This window comes from Wyeomyia smithii, chromosome 1 (assembly GCF_029784165.1).
Source record: "Wyeomyia smithii strain HCP4-BCI-WySm-NY-G18 chromosome 1, ASM2978416v1, whole genome shotgun sequence".
Classification (NCBI taxonomy): Eukaryota; Metazoa; Arthropoda; class Insecta; order Diptera; family Culicidae; genus Wyeomyia; species Wyeomyia smithii.
In genome coordinates this window covers 191,196,347-191,213,337 of record NC_073694.1, presented here as the reverse complement: position 1 = coordinate 191,213,337, position 16,991 = coordinate 191,196,347, and the positions used below count along the sequence as shown (strand labels likewise).

Here is a 16,991-nt window from a genome sequence, read left to right as displayed (position 1 = left end):
ACCATCTCGCAAGTTACGTGTATAATATGCTCTGGTCAAAGTCTGAGGAGAAGTCTTGTGGAGGAGCCTCAGAATAAGCCCATGCTTAAGTCCTTTGAATACGAATGGCTTGATTCTACTACGATTTGAACCTATAACCACCAACCAGGCTTCCGAGCCATTATCACTTGAAGGTTATGAAAAAACTTCAAGATGATACATGTCGCTTATGTGGCATGGAAAAAAAATTCGATAAGAGAGAGATAGAGAGATGATAGAGTAAATTGTAAACTTTGAAAATTATGCCAAAAATGATCTAAAAAAATCAAATTTTTGTTTTCGTTACATATTTTTTAGTTTCAAAGTAGGTCTGTTTTGTACACCAATTTTTTATCATCTTCTACGTCCAAACCTCTTCGTTGATTTGAATGTTACTCTGAATACTCACAAAAGTAAACTTCGACCTCCCTTTAGCGGGAAGCCTCCCGCATCGTCCGCCGGACCCCATGGATCTTCTAGTACTGACAAATGGTAAATGTTGATTTAATCAAATTTGTGTTTTACCCGCATCATACGATCATCATCGCAACGTTCTTAATGACATAATGACGTCATAGGGTTTTGTGTGTGTTGAAAAATGAACCATTTGCTTCAAGATGAATTTGGGTTTCGCATTATTTCTCTAACATTACTGCCGCCAGCGGTTGGTACACCTTTGGGGAATGCTCGGGTTCGTGATTTGACGTTCGGTCAGACGTGACACACTTTACCGGCTTGCAGCCCCTAGCAGACGGACCAAAATCTCCTTACAGCAAGACCGTAAATCAAGGCGGCCTCGCATACTGTTCTGGCTTTTGGTAGTCGCTGCCTAATCGAACAGTGTTCCTGATACATTTTATTTATTATTCGACACACCTGCTGAAAGTAGTCGTTTCGCGAGCCTTTCTCTTCTACCGCGTGGAAAGTACCATACTGGAATTTGCAGGCCTCCTATTATGTGCTCATAAATTTACCTTCATGCTTCGCGATGCTCTTCCGGTTACCGGAGCGCTTGGAAGCTGCTCGGGTATGAGGATTTATCCGACGTTCGTGGCTTAATACGATCACCCCGCGATAGTGGCGTCGAATTGATTTTTTTTCCTTTCCGTATAATCCCGGTGCTATATCGTGAGACTGACGAGATCGGCGATTGGAATCTGCACACAAAACATGTGTTATGCAGCCATCGGGTCTCGTATTAATTTCAGTGTTTTGACCTCTCGAAATATTCCTAGGTTCGCAAACAACGTACGATTTTGCTGTTAACAAACAGTCATAATGAAACGGTACACAGTTGCTGCAACCCCATACAGCATCGTACAAATGCTAGCAAACCTCGAAATCGTGTTTATCTCACATAGTTCAAACGCGTCATAAATTATTACGCGCAAGTTGCCAGCCTGGATCCGAGCAGTCTCAGTGGAAAATAACGATTGAAAGTTTTTTTTCTCCTACCGTCGCCGCTCCGGTTTCGTGTAAAAATACTCGCAAGAGGTCACTACTACTGCACAGAAAGCCCGGTCGGTCCGTATGGTTTGGGAGGCAATGATTTATACCATCATATCACCACCCGCTGATTTATGGTTTGCTGCTGAATGTGATTTGTGGTTTTCCGATGTAATGCGATCAGCTGTTGGTTGCCACGCGGTTTGGACAGTAGCCAATTAATATTATGACCTGTGCAGAAAGTCTTGGTGAACATACTGTAAAGCTGTAAACAATTTCACCAGGGATGAATTGTTTTGTAGGGTTTTGGAGTAAAAAAAAAAAATTCCTTAAAATTACTTTTCACCTTTTTATCTTCGCTGCTTCCTACCCGACCTGACTCAAGCTTCGTTCGAAAACTGTCAATAGCTCCGAACGTCTGCCGCAACCGCAGCCAATCGGACTAACATCAGCGACCATCCGCGGTCAGATGCCATGCTTGCGCGGGGATCTTGGGAAAACACGATTTTATCATTATCTCTCACCGGGATTTCAACAAGTTGTCGTCCGTCTTGGTCTCTCTCTCTCTCTCGTTCGTCGTTCTTTCTCGGCTTGTGCTTTTAGGGACTGTACTGAGGACCCAAGCTGGACCCCGTCGTGAGATACAGACAGAACAGACAACGCTATTCACTGGATCACTCCGTCCGCGCGTTACCCCTGTTTTTTTCGCGAACTGTGGCAACTCCCGCGAGATCTCTGAACCGCTGAGAACTCGACATCCTTTTCTGCTGCTGCTGCTGCTCTACACTTCTACTGAAGCCCGGGAACCGAATTGAAATGTTATTTCCATTTTATTGTCATGTATCTCCAGGAAGCGAAGCCAGGAAGATTCTGCTAGCATCGTTGGCCGTTCCGTAATTCGTGATACCGCACCAGATGTACATAAATAAAAATTGGAGTGACTTTCCTAGGCTGCTTCTCCACGTCGCCACGGCCATTAGAAATGCGAAACTGCTCGTGATTGTGCATATATAGCAAACTCCCATCGGGATTTCGATTCGGCCGCCGTTTGGCAGGAGATGAATGATGAGAAGATTTTTAATTTAGTAGTGATCTATATTCACTGCCATATCTTCGTGCTTCACCATACTGAGGCTCGGTTTTGCGCGAAGTCCTACAAAGTGTGTTATTTCTAATAGAGACGCACAGACGTCCGATGCTGGAGGCTTCTTCAATTTCCTCCCCGTTCACCGTACCATCCTGGTCGCATCAATCTTGTCCGGACCGAAGTGACTGCATGGAAAGTTGAGAAGCTACTGATTTATGGCTGAATTACTATGATCCTCGTTCATTTTCTCCGCAATCTACCTGTTCGGTGAGAACAGCCCCACCGTACACAATTGTGTGGCCAACACAGTGCAACATGAAATATCAATTTATTTGCATTCTGTACCTACGGGGTTTGTCTTGTTGTTTTCGTTTCGAACCAAACCCACATAGATCCATGCAGTCATGGACACCTTCGGGGCCCCAAATAATCACCATCACGACCTCTCTCTCGCTATCGGTTGACTCGCACTCGCTCCTCTTGTTGAGCCATGGTAAAGCACACTGTACTAAATCAACTGGCAATAATAGAAATCGTCCGTTTTTCACTATCGATTGTAGCGAAAAACTTTCCCCGGGCGTCACGTTCGCGACCCTGGCCGGCTCGTGTAGTGTGTGGGAGTTTCTCGCAATATCTCAATTATTTCGTTCGGTAATCAACGCCTGGCAGAACTCGGCAACCGCAAGCGCCCGATAGTCTAGAACAACAGCAAACGCAAACCGGAACACCTCGCCAGCCTGTGGCTTGCGGCGGTGATGATTTTTTTTCTTTCTCCTCTTGTCAATAATGGTGGTTCCTGGTTCTGCTTATGCCAGCCGGGGGATGGTTTCATCCAGTTTGTGGTCGAGCAAGTGTCTGCCCGTTCCCGGTTGCGTTATTAGCCGCCAGCGCAGCAATCAATTCTTCCTTTTGCAATATAGGATAGAATGTCTTAGGTATCTAATTAGTATACTTCCATCGGACCTCATCGTATCTATTTTCACGTTAAGAGCCATTTGAAAAAAAATGTCCCAATTTCAATTTTTTTTTTCAAATGCCCTTTTTATTTGGTTGAAACATTGCACAGATGTTCTCATGGGCTACTGGCTTTCTTGACGTAGAATTACGTATTACGGCAACTTTCTGGATTAAGGGTGAAAATTGTCCAAAAGCAAATGTTAATTACTCAGTCAGTTTTCATCGGATTGCTTTTATTCTTGTAGCAATCGATTGGATAACTAGCTAACCCACCAACATGCGAAAAATCGGAATAGTTTCATACGAATATATACCACTGCGATGGTAGATTAGATGTAAGATTCATACTTTTCATCCCATATGTATATTTAACCCGCGGTACTTACTGGTAGGGCTCGACGCTTCACGGGAGCTCTATCATCGGAGGCGGGGCGGATGTAACGGCCCCCGCGTCCTTGATAGCATGCCTACCAGGGTTCCGTCACATTAGGTGGCATACTTAAACGCCGGTTCTCAACCAGATTCTTCTATGTTGACACAGCCTTCAGCTGTTCATAAAAGTAGGACAAGATTTGCTTACTCTTCCGCTTGGTTTGGGTGACGAAAATTATGAATGTCACCCGTAAGCGCAATTGGAATAAACATCGTACTTGATGCGCCGGTAACTCGTCACCACGCAGCGCGGGGGTGAGTTACCGGTTGTTTGCAATTGTTTACGGAACGCCAAAAGCCGTTCTCAGAGGTTAGGTTAAGTAAGGTACTAAAACAGAAGAAGGCCGAGAAGGTCCTTTAGTATAACAGAAATAAGTAGTGGTTCCGCGAGGAGAAATTGTCTCTCGCGGAATACACTCTAGGGGTAGCATTAAGTTCTCATGTAAATCATAATTCAATCGGTAATTATAATTTTATGATGCTTAAAACTGTAGAAGCTCGTTTTGAATGGTTTTTTTTTGCATTTTCGGAACCGGGATGATATCCAGAGGCCGGAAATCAACTTCATATGTCATTCTGAAGATCAAGTTGGTGACCTCCGGTTTTTGGAAAACGGCCTTAGATTGCAGAATACTTCCTAATATGTGTCTTTATGGATATTTCCGGAACTGAATGATGAGCAGGAAAACTCCAGACGCCATTTTTAATTTGAACATGGTGACTTCTGGCTTCTGCAAAATATCCACAAATAACCAAATACCATCTAATATGAATATTTCTGGAATCGGAATGATAGCCAGAACCATGAAATGGACCCTAGACCCAATTTCAAAATCCACGATAGCATCTCTTAATTCCTGGAAACAGCACAAAATAACCAACTACTACCCTGTCTGGGCATTTCCGTAGTCTAATCAGAAAGATGCCCCAAGTTTGAGAATCAACTCCATATGTCATTTTGAAGACACTTCTGGTGTCTGTTGAACGGCCTAAAATTGCTGAATACCACCAAATACTGGCCGAAAATCAACTCCGTACACCATTTTGAAGTGCGAAATTGTGACTCCCGGAGGGGCTGGTGCTCTCAGAACTTAATGCAACTTCGTGGATGTGTAGACCTCACTACCCCAAGTAACATAGCATTTTTTTCGAAAATTTATCTTTACTAACATTTGAAAAGAGCTGAAGTTTTTTTTATAAACCGATATATCGATATATAATAATAAGAGAGAAAGAGAGAGAGAGAGAGAAAGAGAAAGAGAGAGAGAGAAAGAGAAAGAGAGAGAAAATCTTCCAGGGAATGACTTCTAGGGAATTGTCTGAGCTTTCATTCAAAATATTGAAAAAATTGAATTTTAGATTCCCCTCTGAAAAAAATTTATTTCAATAACAAGTAGTGATTTTAAAAACTCGGTCATCTCAGATATTTTTTAAAACTTGTTTTTACCTAAAATTATTGCACTCTTGATGAATAAAAAAATTTTGATAAAAATTTATTTGTTCTCCTAAGAGTACAAGAAGTCAAGAAGAGTATTGGCTACTAAATTGTTTGTTTAAAAAACTTATTTTGAAAATTTCAAATGAATGATTTTTTCAAAATAACTTTGTTTTTAAGCTATATTTTTTTTAGTGTAGGAACTAAAATTTAATTTTCTCAATATTTTCAAATAAAAGTTGAGACAATTTACTAGAAGTTGTCCCCCTACAATTTTTCTTTATCTTTTGCCATTTTTCAGATGTATTGATTTATAAAAACAACTTCAGCTGTTTTCAAATGTCAGTACAGAAAAATTTTCGAGAAAAATATGCAAAGTTGTTCAGTTCAGCAGGGCCTACATAACCACAATATTTCATTGAAATCTGAAATGGTGCTGCCACATCTGCTCGGGTTGACGCGAAATCCTCTTATTGCAAAATTACATCGACATAAGGAAGGCTACCGTAATTCTGCATTGACCTTGCGGTCGTGTCTCATGAATAGCTTCTTTAACATTTTTTCGGATCACGACTCGTTTTTGAGAAAGGCTCATGTAAAAAAGCTATTAATGATTACAAATAGTTTTAGAGCCAAAACGGTTTGTTCGATCGGTATGACATCGTCGGTAAAGTTACACACACACACACGCTGTGGCTACACTCTGATTCGGAACTTGACCTTCTGTTTATTTATTCACAGACTCCGTAGCTAACTGTTAAGTGTACAGGACCATTGCGGGGCTAGCACTACGATCCTACTGGCACTAACTGTCTCTCCCGAGCCGAGACTCGAACCTACAACTACTGGCTTGTTAGGCCAGCATATTACCTCGAGACCATCTGAAAGTAAAGTTATAGACAGTAATTTTGTCTTTCAAAAAAAAAAAAAAAAACATCGAAAACAATTTTTTTTTAAAATGTGAGGTAAAAACCTAAAGAAAGATTATTTAAAAAAGCTCATTTTTGAAATATCTATTTTTAGAAAGAAACTGCACAATATTTTTTTCTAAATATTGTTGATTATCCGACCAAGGAAAAATGAGAATAAAAATCAGAAATTTGAACAAAAACAGTTTCTAAGCCACCTTAATAAAGTAATAAAAAAAAGTTTCTTATCTGTACCAAAATGGTTGTTGATACACGCACACCGAAAGAATTGAAGATGGAAAAAACAGTAACATGTGCAAAATGTGCGATAGTATGCGTTGTTTCTTGACTGAAGAAGAAAATTATTACTTTAGGATTAACAAATTTGTTACAAAAGGGAGAATCTTTCGTTATTACTTTCAAAGTAACAAGGTTTTCCTTCTGCGTGTAGATTTTGCCAAAAGAAACCTGAAGGTTTGAATCAGAATATCATTTGGCAAACTCTTCAGTTGCTTTTTTTAAATACTGTAGCAAAATTTTAGAATCTGTTTAATTATATTACACGGAGTTCGGAGCCAACTGGCTAAATTTGATTAACCTAGGCATAAAAAATTCCAAATTTGTATCAGCCTGATTGAATTCAGCAACTGAGTTTGCTTCAAATAAACGGTTTGAAATGAAAAATCTTTAAAAACAAGCCAAATGAAAACGACTTTTCCGGAATTTTGCTTAAAAGAGCGCGTTAATTCCGAAATCTGCGTAAAAACTGCAAAGCAAAGCAAAGCCTTGGTGCTACATTCCGATTCGGAACTCGACCTTCTGTTTATTATACACAGACTTCACAGCCAACTGTTGAGTGTACAGGACAATTGCGAGGCTAGTGCTACGATCCTACTTACACTAACAGTCTCTCACGAGCCGAGACTCGAACCTACGACGACTGGCTTGTTAGGCCAGCATTGTACCTCGAGATGACCTGGGAGATGAAGACATTAATTCCGATCTCTGCGTAGATTCCGAAATCCGCGTGAAAATGAACTTTACTGTGCATAAAATCAAAGAGCTGGTATGTCATTTTTCAATGGGATTACTGTAATCCCCACATTACACAATGGTTTTTTTTTTCTAGGAATTTTTGACCACTCCTTCCATAATAAGGCAATGTATTTTTTTTATATTCCCCCTCAGTTCAAATCATAGTGAGAAAAATATTGAATTCGATTCAAATTAGGGAGCATATTAAGTGACGTAGCTTTCACGGGGAGAGGGAGGGAGGGTATGATCGTTTCGCGACAAGATGTGACAAGGGAGGAGGAAGTGTTGGAATAAAATTGACGTAGCATTTCTTTTGAAAAACCAAATGTGACTGATTAATAAAATATTCTATATAAGAAACACAGTTTGTTTGATCAAGTAATCTTATTTATAAAAATTCGTAACTTTTGAACCATTTGAGCGGTTTTCGATTTTTTTGGAACGAATTAGGGATAATTATTTCTATATTTTTGAAAACCAAATCAAATCTGTGTGCTTTTCAATGCAAAAAATATAAAATTAATAAAATTTTATTCATACATAGAGTCAAATGTGGCCTTCAATATGAGTCAATAGCTATTTTTTATGTTTGCCCCAAAAAAAAAGCAATGAACAAATGAAAAAGACATATATTCTATGAAAAACATCACTAACTTTGAGTAGAATTGAGATATTTAAGATAATAGCATTGCAAATTGTTTGTCCTAAGAGGTTCTAGAAATCGTTTAAAGACAGTTTCGATGTGAGAATTGAGTTATAAAAGTTAGAGCAGAAAAGAGTTTTTTTTTCAATCTAAATCTTTTTGTTACAAAGATAAAGAAAAGTTTTTCTTCTACAAAGTAGCTTATAATGAAGGGGGCTACAACATAGTTGAACACTTTTTTTCTATGTACAAAAATATAGAAGGTAAGATATATAATTTTATCGAAAATTTGATTAATTTTAATTTCTGACAGTTTTTAACTAAGCGCTTCATCTTATCTTCGCCTACAAATGCTCGGGCCTGATTTTGTACAGTCGATTTGTCGACGTTCGCAGCTGCTACACGCCAGTTCACCTTGAATTGCTGCTCGCTCCCGACTACTTCTTTTGTCTTCCGTAAGTTCCGCTTTACGATGGCCCAGTATCGTTCGATCGCCACCTTGCCCCTTCCCGTCTAATCATTTGAGACACCGTTACCGTCGTTTGAGGCAAACTGAGCTTTCTCGCTAACTGATTATGCGACAAAAGCGAAAATTTTTGATGCGCGTGCAGAATTTTTGAATGCCGTTCCTCTTGCGTGGAGGCCATTTTGACAACTGAAGAGCGTGCACCGAAAACATAGTAGGCACATCCTTCTACACACCTGTGCCAACGAAAATCGGGATTTCCAGTTTTTTTTCATGTAATCGGTTATGGGATTAATACTACGTTGAAGTTAAGCACTTTTTGGTCGTTCTACTCTTTATAGCAACTTTGTAGAAGAAAATTTTCCCCCTAAAATTCAGTTTCTTTACCATTGTGTACTGGTGAGCAAATCGATGCACTTGTTTGAATAAAGCAGCGAATCGTGTTGATCAGAGGAGCTTGCAAAAAAAATCAAATGAGAAGGGAATCTAGGTAAAAATGCAGATTGCGTTTTTTTCGAGTTTGCTTAACTTCTTGAAACTGAAATAAAAAAATCATACAACATCAACCAGTCAAACATTGCGATAGAATCTACCCAAGTTGTCGCTGTTGCATTATAAACAGCCTTGAATAATATTTGGCAACCCTGTTTCATGTCTTGCATCTGCTTGTCAAAGTTCACCCTAGGAGAATGAACTTGTATTCTGTTGTACTGTTTCGTAGTCAACTTGACATGACTAGTAAAAACAGTTATGAGGGCGAGTAATAAATTCTCTTGCCTGCAAAACAAAATGGATTACGAAATTGTCATTTAAACATCCACTAGTGGCGTGAAATCTTACTCAACATTATCAATAAGGAGTTGAACACAATCCTCTGCTAAGTACAGGAAGTCGTTTTAGTTTATTTTAATGCAAAAATGAGCCAATGAGTCAGAGACCGTCGAATTTTATAGCTGTTAGCACAATCACTTTTTACGCTAAGCCAGTAAAGTTTATATGACAAAAATTAGGTGTTGGTTTTTGTATGAAAGACACCCGCAAGTGTTCAGAAAATATATTTTCTGTTAACGATTTGACACGCGGAAATACTTGCACTGTGTGTGCGCTATATTACGCTCCCATAAATTTAAGTGTTTGATGCCAGACGAATGTTGAATGAAAGCTATTTTTCCTCCATTTTATTGCTCCCCGGCAGATGGCTCCACTCGTTTGAAGATTGTTTGCCCATCTCGCACGTACCCATTCTCTCTCCTTTAACGCGGGGACTCTTCGATGGCCTTTTTTGCATCGAGCAGACCTTATCCGATGGTGGAGGTCGGAATTCAATTGGCGAGCGATTTTAATTATCCTGTAACGTTATCCGCTGGTACTGAAATTGCCCTGTGTCGGCTGGGGTCAAATTCAGGTGGAAGTTTCACAGGATCGCCGCATCGATATGGATCTTGGGAACCGAACGCGGGCGCTAGACGATGCCGGGTGGTCATCGTATATCGTCGGGAAGCTTAAATGCTTGGACGTGGCGTGCAATAAAATCTCCACAGCCAGCGAGCGTACCATCTATAATTATTTGCCGATTAAAAGACAGGCGATTACCTGTTGCGAGTGCATGAGAGATAAAACAAAAAAAAACTTGAATTTCTCTTCCAGCATCTCTTCATACAATTCAATTGAGAAAGCGAAGCATCCAAGGAATATCTTTAACCTTCACTGACATTATTTATCCTCATTATCGATTTTCTCCCTGTTGCAAAGATTGGTTTCGATCTCGTTCTCCGCGAAATCGAATGCGGTTTCCCGAGGTCCCATCGCTAGAGACCGCACACAATCCGGTCCGAACGATGGGGTTGGCTACTTTGTGTTTCGCGGGATGCCGAACATGGGAAATTGATCGCTTAAGACGCCTATTCGAATAATTCAGCACCCTTTTGGGGTAAAATGGATGGTCTTTATGATTCAGGCTGACGATGAAAATTTCTTTGATGTGGAAGCGGCGGATAAAATATTGAACATTTCTCACTGCCCCATGGCAGCAGCTGCGAACGTGTGCCACTTAGGGCCAGCAAATATATGAATCGATACACAGGAGGGCAGTAAATTACCTGGTAATTTGTCAGAATTGGACGAGAACAGCACACAGAGTCCAGTTTCGTAGTTGACCGAGGCGCATGAATCATTGTTCTGGCAAGCCTCCAGACAGTCGGTCAGCATCAGAGTGCCGGGAATCGAGTCCAGCAGTTTGTTTGGTGCCGAGAAGACGTAACTGTGAAAAAAAAAACGATTTTCAGAAAATGAATCAGATTGTTAACATTAATGGTGTTTTTTTTCTCTATCTTTTTCTTGTTTTCGTTGCAGGTGAGTTGTTTAACTGTTGAAACCATTGTGTGTGCTGATTAGTGGTAAGTTGAGTTTAAAAATCCATACTTACCCGGTCACCAGCTCAAACGCCACAAAGTCCGGGTCGCAGTCCTCGTCGCTGTACTCGTCGATCATCTGCGAGCTATTTTCGGCGCTTCCGCTGCCGGAACTGTTAGCGTTGTCCGCCTCGGTGGACGTGGCTGCCGTCGGTGTCGTACCTGGAGTTGCGGCAGCGGAAGACGACGCCGGTTTGCCAGCCGCCGATGCGACAGCAGCAGGTGGTTCCGCTCGGTCTACCACGCCGTCCGAGCCGGATGCAGTCGCCAGGTTGTCCTCTAGAGGTGCATCCGCGGGCTTCGAGATGGGCAGATCGAGTCGGGATCGTCGCTTGGTACCTTCTATACTAAGCGCAGACGCTAGCAGTAGGCAAGCTAGAATGGTCGAATGTAGCGATCTGGGAAGCATGGCGTTCTGGAAAGGGGGAAAGAAGCATAAAACAGAAACCTATTACTACGATGGTCATTCAATCAATCAATCTAATTTGTCAATTAAATGGAAGGAAGAGCGGCTGGTTGCTCAGGGACACTAAGTGCAGCAATTATGATGAAGCGCTTTACGATCAAGATCGAGGGAACGATTTTCTGAAATGATTCATCGGCTACGAGAACGGGCTGTCAAAGGCCACGACAGAAAAAGAAATGGGTTGTTAATCGCCCACTTTCAATTGCAGCAGGGACAGTCGTGAGAACTCGCCGTTGTTGGAGCGGTGCGCCGGCGCAGGAGCTCAAATAAATGATCCGCAGTCAGCGAGAAAGTGGGATTCGCAAACCGGGAATATTAAGCTTTTCGTATTCCCGCGCCTGTCTTAGCGATTTCCTTCAACAAGGCGGATGTGTTCGAGCAATAACAAGGTTGGTTTTATTAATTATGAACCAACTCTCGACAAGAGGCCCCGTCGGTAATGTGTTATTTTGTTTCACCTAGGGTTCAGCTCCGAGTTTATTTCAGAGCTATCTGGCTGCTAATCGCACACGACAGCGTATGGAGTAAGGTGAGGGGAATGCCCACGTAGTTAAGGACGGTAAAGAACTCGCCCAAGTACAGAGAAAAATTGAATCGAATTATGTTTCCTGTCAGTTTGAGGTCGGCTAGAGATAAACTTTGGGATTTTCTCCCCATCATTGTGGAAAGCGAAATAGCACAAACAAGCAAGTAGCTATTAGCAGTAAACTTTTGACATTGAATATGAAAAACGCATACGAAAGGAATATTTATGTACGCGGTCACTGCGAATTCCAGCGGAAAACCGTTTGTTCAGCGGCCCTGGCCTATCCAAAAGAGGCAGAAGTCATCCTCAATTAGTGCGCTTCGTTATCTGTGGCAGTGGCCAAGTATTGTTTCCGCGCATGTCGCGTCCCCGGAATGAAGCCGAGAAAGCTGAACGCGGAAAGGCCACCACCCGCTGCTGCGGCCAGCGCACAAACAATTTATTTTTCATCTTTGCGCTCCCCTTAGAAGTCATTTGCAAAACCGGATGACCGTAAAAAGGGACTATCGTACATCCTATATGTACTTGTATGTGAGTGGGTTGTCTTAAGCGACAGCCCTCTGGAAGGGCTAACAACGACAACAACCGAGAACAAACAGGCATTTTTCTGCCAGGGCGGCTAGATAGCGCTGCTCTAATGTTCTTCAATTCTGTCTCATCGCTTCACCTTAATAGCGAAGGACTCCGGAAAATATGTAAAATCGATGCCTGGCAAGCGATATAACATATGCTCCACGCCTTGTGCAGCTTCTGTGGCGATTAGGCACTGGCTTTGGCTTTCATTCATATATTATTAAATGGTAACATGATACATCTCCTCCTCCACAGCAACAGCAGCAAGTTGCCTTCGGAGGGGACAGAATCAAGCCATTTCGGATGGGGCCCCAGTTGGGCAGCAAACCTCGGCTCGTTAGTTTACTCTCGCGAAGCACGGTCAGCTGGTGGTTTCTCGAAGAGGATACATGGCCGTGTACTGGCCAATTTATTACAGAACACTGGGTTTCATCGATTCGGGCAGCAATCCTGGTGGGAGGTCATTCCATTGGTGCATTGGTAGCAGTGGCTCCGGTGCATACAAGTGTCGCAGTAGGAATGTGTTTCTGTTCGTCCGTACGAACTTTGCGGAAAACTTAGCGATGATTGTCAAGCGCGAAGGAAAAAGGCAAAACTTGGAAATTTGTGAGAGTCAGGATCTGTATTTTTCTGGTAATTCTGAAAATGTTACACATAATCATCACTTTTCGTATGCGTTTTATATCAACAGGGTAATTTCTACCCAATAAAGGTTGTTACCAGTTTCGTGTGCATCTGTTTGATAGTGTGCCCGATTACATTTGTTCACACAATTCGCTGCAACTAGGGACGTTGCGATACAATCGATACTAGCACAGAATCGATCCTTCTGCTGCCGATACTTGAATATTTGATATAGATACGTTAGCCTCGATACTATCGGAATATAAGTACTCGCTCTTGATACAAATAGCGATTCCAAGTATCAATGTTTAATGGTATCGCCACGTCCCCTGCTGCAACCTTTCAAACACTAGACCAAATATCAAAATCAAAATCCCCAGAAAGCACCCACAAAAATAAGTTAGGCTCGAAAAAGGTAAAAATAGTTTAGTTCGGTACGGCGAATGTGACATATTGTTTTTAGATAAAAAACTGTTACTTCTTCAGGATAGTCAACCAGCGAAAGGTCTGTGTGTATGCTAAATGTCTTCCTGATACTCTGTGGAACGAACTTACTGGAGAACGCCTTTAGAAAGTGAACGCGGTTTTGGAAGGCATTTTGCTCTGAAATTCATAAAAATAAACGTTTTTATCAAAACAACACAAAATGTTACACCCAGTGGACTTTGGAAAATCATTTACCTCTTCATGCTTGACGATCAGCAGGATTCTGCGCCTAATTTTTCCCAAATTCGTTTCCAGTGAAAAAGCAGGTATCTTCACTGGATCTTAACCCGCTTAATAAAATTAGAAGCAAGCGGACAAAAATATTTTCATAATTTTTTAACATTTCCGGTATTTTTTTCTACCCGTTATGATTGAAACAAGTTGCTTAAGATGTGACTCTACGCTAGGGTCTTTTTTTACGCGGTTCATTTTTATGCGTTTTATTAAACGCGATTTTTTTTACAATAACACGCATTATTTTTATGTGATTTGTAAGACTATTTGTACGCGGTATTAAATAAGTTCAGTATAAGTTTATCTAATCACACCCCTAAAAAGCGGTTCAATCAACCGCGTAAAAAAAGACCCTAGTGTATTACGGTCGAATTTTTGATAGAGGCGTGTATTCTTTATATGAGAAGAGGAAAATATGCATGGATTTGCTCGGAACTCAGCCCGTAAGCGCTTCTAATACGCTTTTGACCACCTCTAATGTCTAAGGAACATGTATGTCAAGTTTGGTGAATATCGCTTAAGGCGTACCAGAGATATAGTGGAACATGTTTGAAGCAATTCTAAGACAATCAAAAGTTTTTTGCAATACTTCAATTTTGCTCAATATTGCTAAGATTGCACAGTGGTGCCCTCAAAATCTTGAAGTCTTTTAATTTACTCTCTAAATAATGGTTTCATTGACATACTATCTTCAGAAGAAATTGAGTATATGCTTCAAATAAAGACAAATTTTAGCACGAAACTGCGCTGCTTATGGCGCTGCACAGCCTAAATTTTCAGTCTTACAATTTCGAGAAATGCTATCCTCAGCGAAGTTGTAGATAAAGCTGTGACAAAAATTTTCGCCGAAGACACTTTTTTTCCAACTGTTCTTGTTTCTGAGATATACCGTTTCTTATCAGACTAGTCCTGAAAATTAGATTAATATCTAAAAAAACTGTAGAATTTAGAAGGCAATAATGTTTAGCATATATTTCTATATTATCCAAATACAAAACTTTATACAAGTCACAAAAGCGGTAGCTTCAACACAGACCGAGTTGTTGCCAAGAAATAAGTTCAACATCGTGAACTTTTTTCATCTTCTTTTCAAATCTTCGGATATAAAAAGCTTTTAAGAATGACTACAAGTTCTAGTTCGAATCTCCGCCTCTAGTGGCGACGAAAAATCTTACTTTTCAATCTTACACTGTAGAGAATTAGAGCTAATTTTAGCATGAAACTCCGCCGCTTGTGGCGCTGCACAACCTAAATTTTCAGTTTTGCAATTTAGAGAAATAATATCTTCAGCAAAGTTGTAGATAAAGTTGTCACAAAAAACTTTGCTGAAGACACTTCTCTTCCAACTCCTCTCGTTTTGAAGATCTACCGTTTCATATCAGGCTAGTCTTTAAAATTGGATTTTTTTTAATATCTGAAAAACTGCAGCATTTAGAAGGCAACAATGTTCAACATATATTTGTATATCATTCAAACACATAACTTTGTAGAAGACACAAAAAAGATAGTTTCTACACAGATCGTGTTATTGCCAAAAAATGAGATTAAAATCGTGAACTTTTATAGAATTTTATAGAGAGAAAAATGAATGAAGAATTAAAAGGAAGAAAGTTACCGATTGAAGCAAAAAAGATAGAAAACAGGGAAAAGGAGAAAAAAGTGAAAGAAAGATATAGGAAAAGAGAAAGTGAAAAAGTAAACCAAATTAAGAAAACTAAAGCGCAAATATGACTAAAAGTTGAAATAACAAGAGAGCAAGCAAAAATAAATAGAGGATAGAGAGGAAATATAACAAAGCGAAATAAAAAGAAGAAATAAAATAGATAACAAAAGAGGTGAAGGAACTGAGCATTAATGTTTAAAGTGTAAAAGTAGAAGAATAGATAGAAAACTAAAGAATAGGAGGTTTAGTAGCCAGCAAAATAAAAAATAGGTGAAAAACTTCAAAAGTGAAAAAAAGAAACATTAAAAATGAGAAAGCTGGGAAGGGAGAGCAATGAGATAAGAGAGTGGAACAGATAAATAAAAAAGGAGAATATAATGAACATAACTACGTATGATGAGAAATATAAGAATGAGAAGAAAAAAACAGGAAAGTGAGAAAATTTAAAAAAAAATAAATAAAAAATTAAAGGATTTGATACAGAGTAAGAAAAAAATATCAGCATTCAGCAAAATGAACAGAAGAGCAACGAAAGAGCGAGGAAAGGAAAGCTAAGAAGAAATCGAAAACGCGAGAGCAGAGAAAAAAGATAGTATAAAGAATGGTAAAGAAATAAAGAAAGATAATAAGGCAAGAAAAAGAATAAGAAAGTGAAAAGTAAGACAACTAACAAAAAACAAAAAAAAAAGAAAAGAAAAAAAGAAGCAAAAAAAGAGTCACCAAATTAAGTGAAAGGGAAAAAGCAAAAAGAAAAGAACAAGAAAACAAACCAAGTAGAAAAATTAGGTGCAAAAATGACGTAAAGTTGAAAAAATAAGCAATCAAGAGAAAATAAGGGGAATCTAAAATAGTGAAAACCAACGATACAGAGAAAGAAAGTGTGATAAGTAAAGAGAAGCCACGAGGAAAGAGAAAGAAGTACAAAAAAATTGTAAAATAGAATAAAAAGGGAAGAAAATGACGATAGCCTAGAAACAAAATGTGTAATACATATGAAAAATAGCAAAAAACGAAAATACAATGAGGCAGGAAATGGAAAAAGAGAGGCAAAAAAAATTTAAGAAGGAGAAAAATGAAGGGAAAAAGTAATGAAAAATTCTCCACATACTGATTTTATTACCATCTTTACAAAATATTTAGTACTTATATAAAAAGTCTTTTCAGTATCGCACTTTATAGAAATAGTGTCTTCAGCAAAGTTGTAGATATTGTGGTCAAATAAAAAAAAACTTTACCGAATACACTTTTCTTCTTACTGCTCTTGTTTTGCAGATATTCATATTATACTTAGCTTAGCTTAGCTTGACTGACTGCACATATCAATGATTGCACTCGGTGATTGATTTGTAGGGCAGAATAAGTTGGATCAGGATTCGCTTTGATAAGTGATTCGATTAATTGATACCTGAATCAATTGATATTTTCGGTTTACTCTCCGTTAAGTCGGCAGAGATGCACACTTATGCTTATTCAAATTTGCCACGGTTTCAAACTAGAAAACATTGATAATGTTGTAGGGGCCACGCGCTAGTTTGTGATTTATTTCGCTAGAGCAAAAAAATTGTCCAGTTTTTTGACTTA

General features: G+C 39.6%; 2 protein-coding genes across 4 annotated transcripts in view; one reads left to right on the top strand and one right to left on the bottom strand.

The window, feature by feature from the left end:
• The window catches only part of LOC129721151 (uncharacterized), a 307,031-nt gene that overhangs the window by 55,123 nt on the left and 234,917 nt on the right, over positions 1-16,991 (bottom strand). For both annotated transcript variants that reach the window (XM_055673369.1, XM_055673378.1), the window contains 2 exons: positions 10,853-11,253; positions 10,527-10,687 (listed from right to left, as the gene is read on the bottom strand). In XM_055673369.1, coding sequence (XP_055529344.1) covers positions 10,527-10,687; positions 10,853-11,247 — 556 coding nt within the window. In that variant the 5' untranslated portion in view covers positions 11,248-11,253. The remainder of the gene's footprint in view (positions 1-10,526; positions 10,688-10,852; positions 11,254-16,991) is intronic.
• LOC129721158 (autophagy-related protein 16-1) overlaps positions 1-16,991 on the top strand; it is a 260,160-nt gene that overhangs the window by 68,038 nt on the left and 175,131 nt on the right. The gene's annotated exons all lie outside the window — the stretch shown is intronic.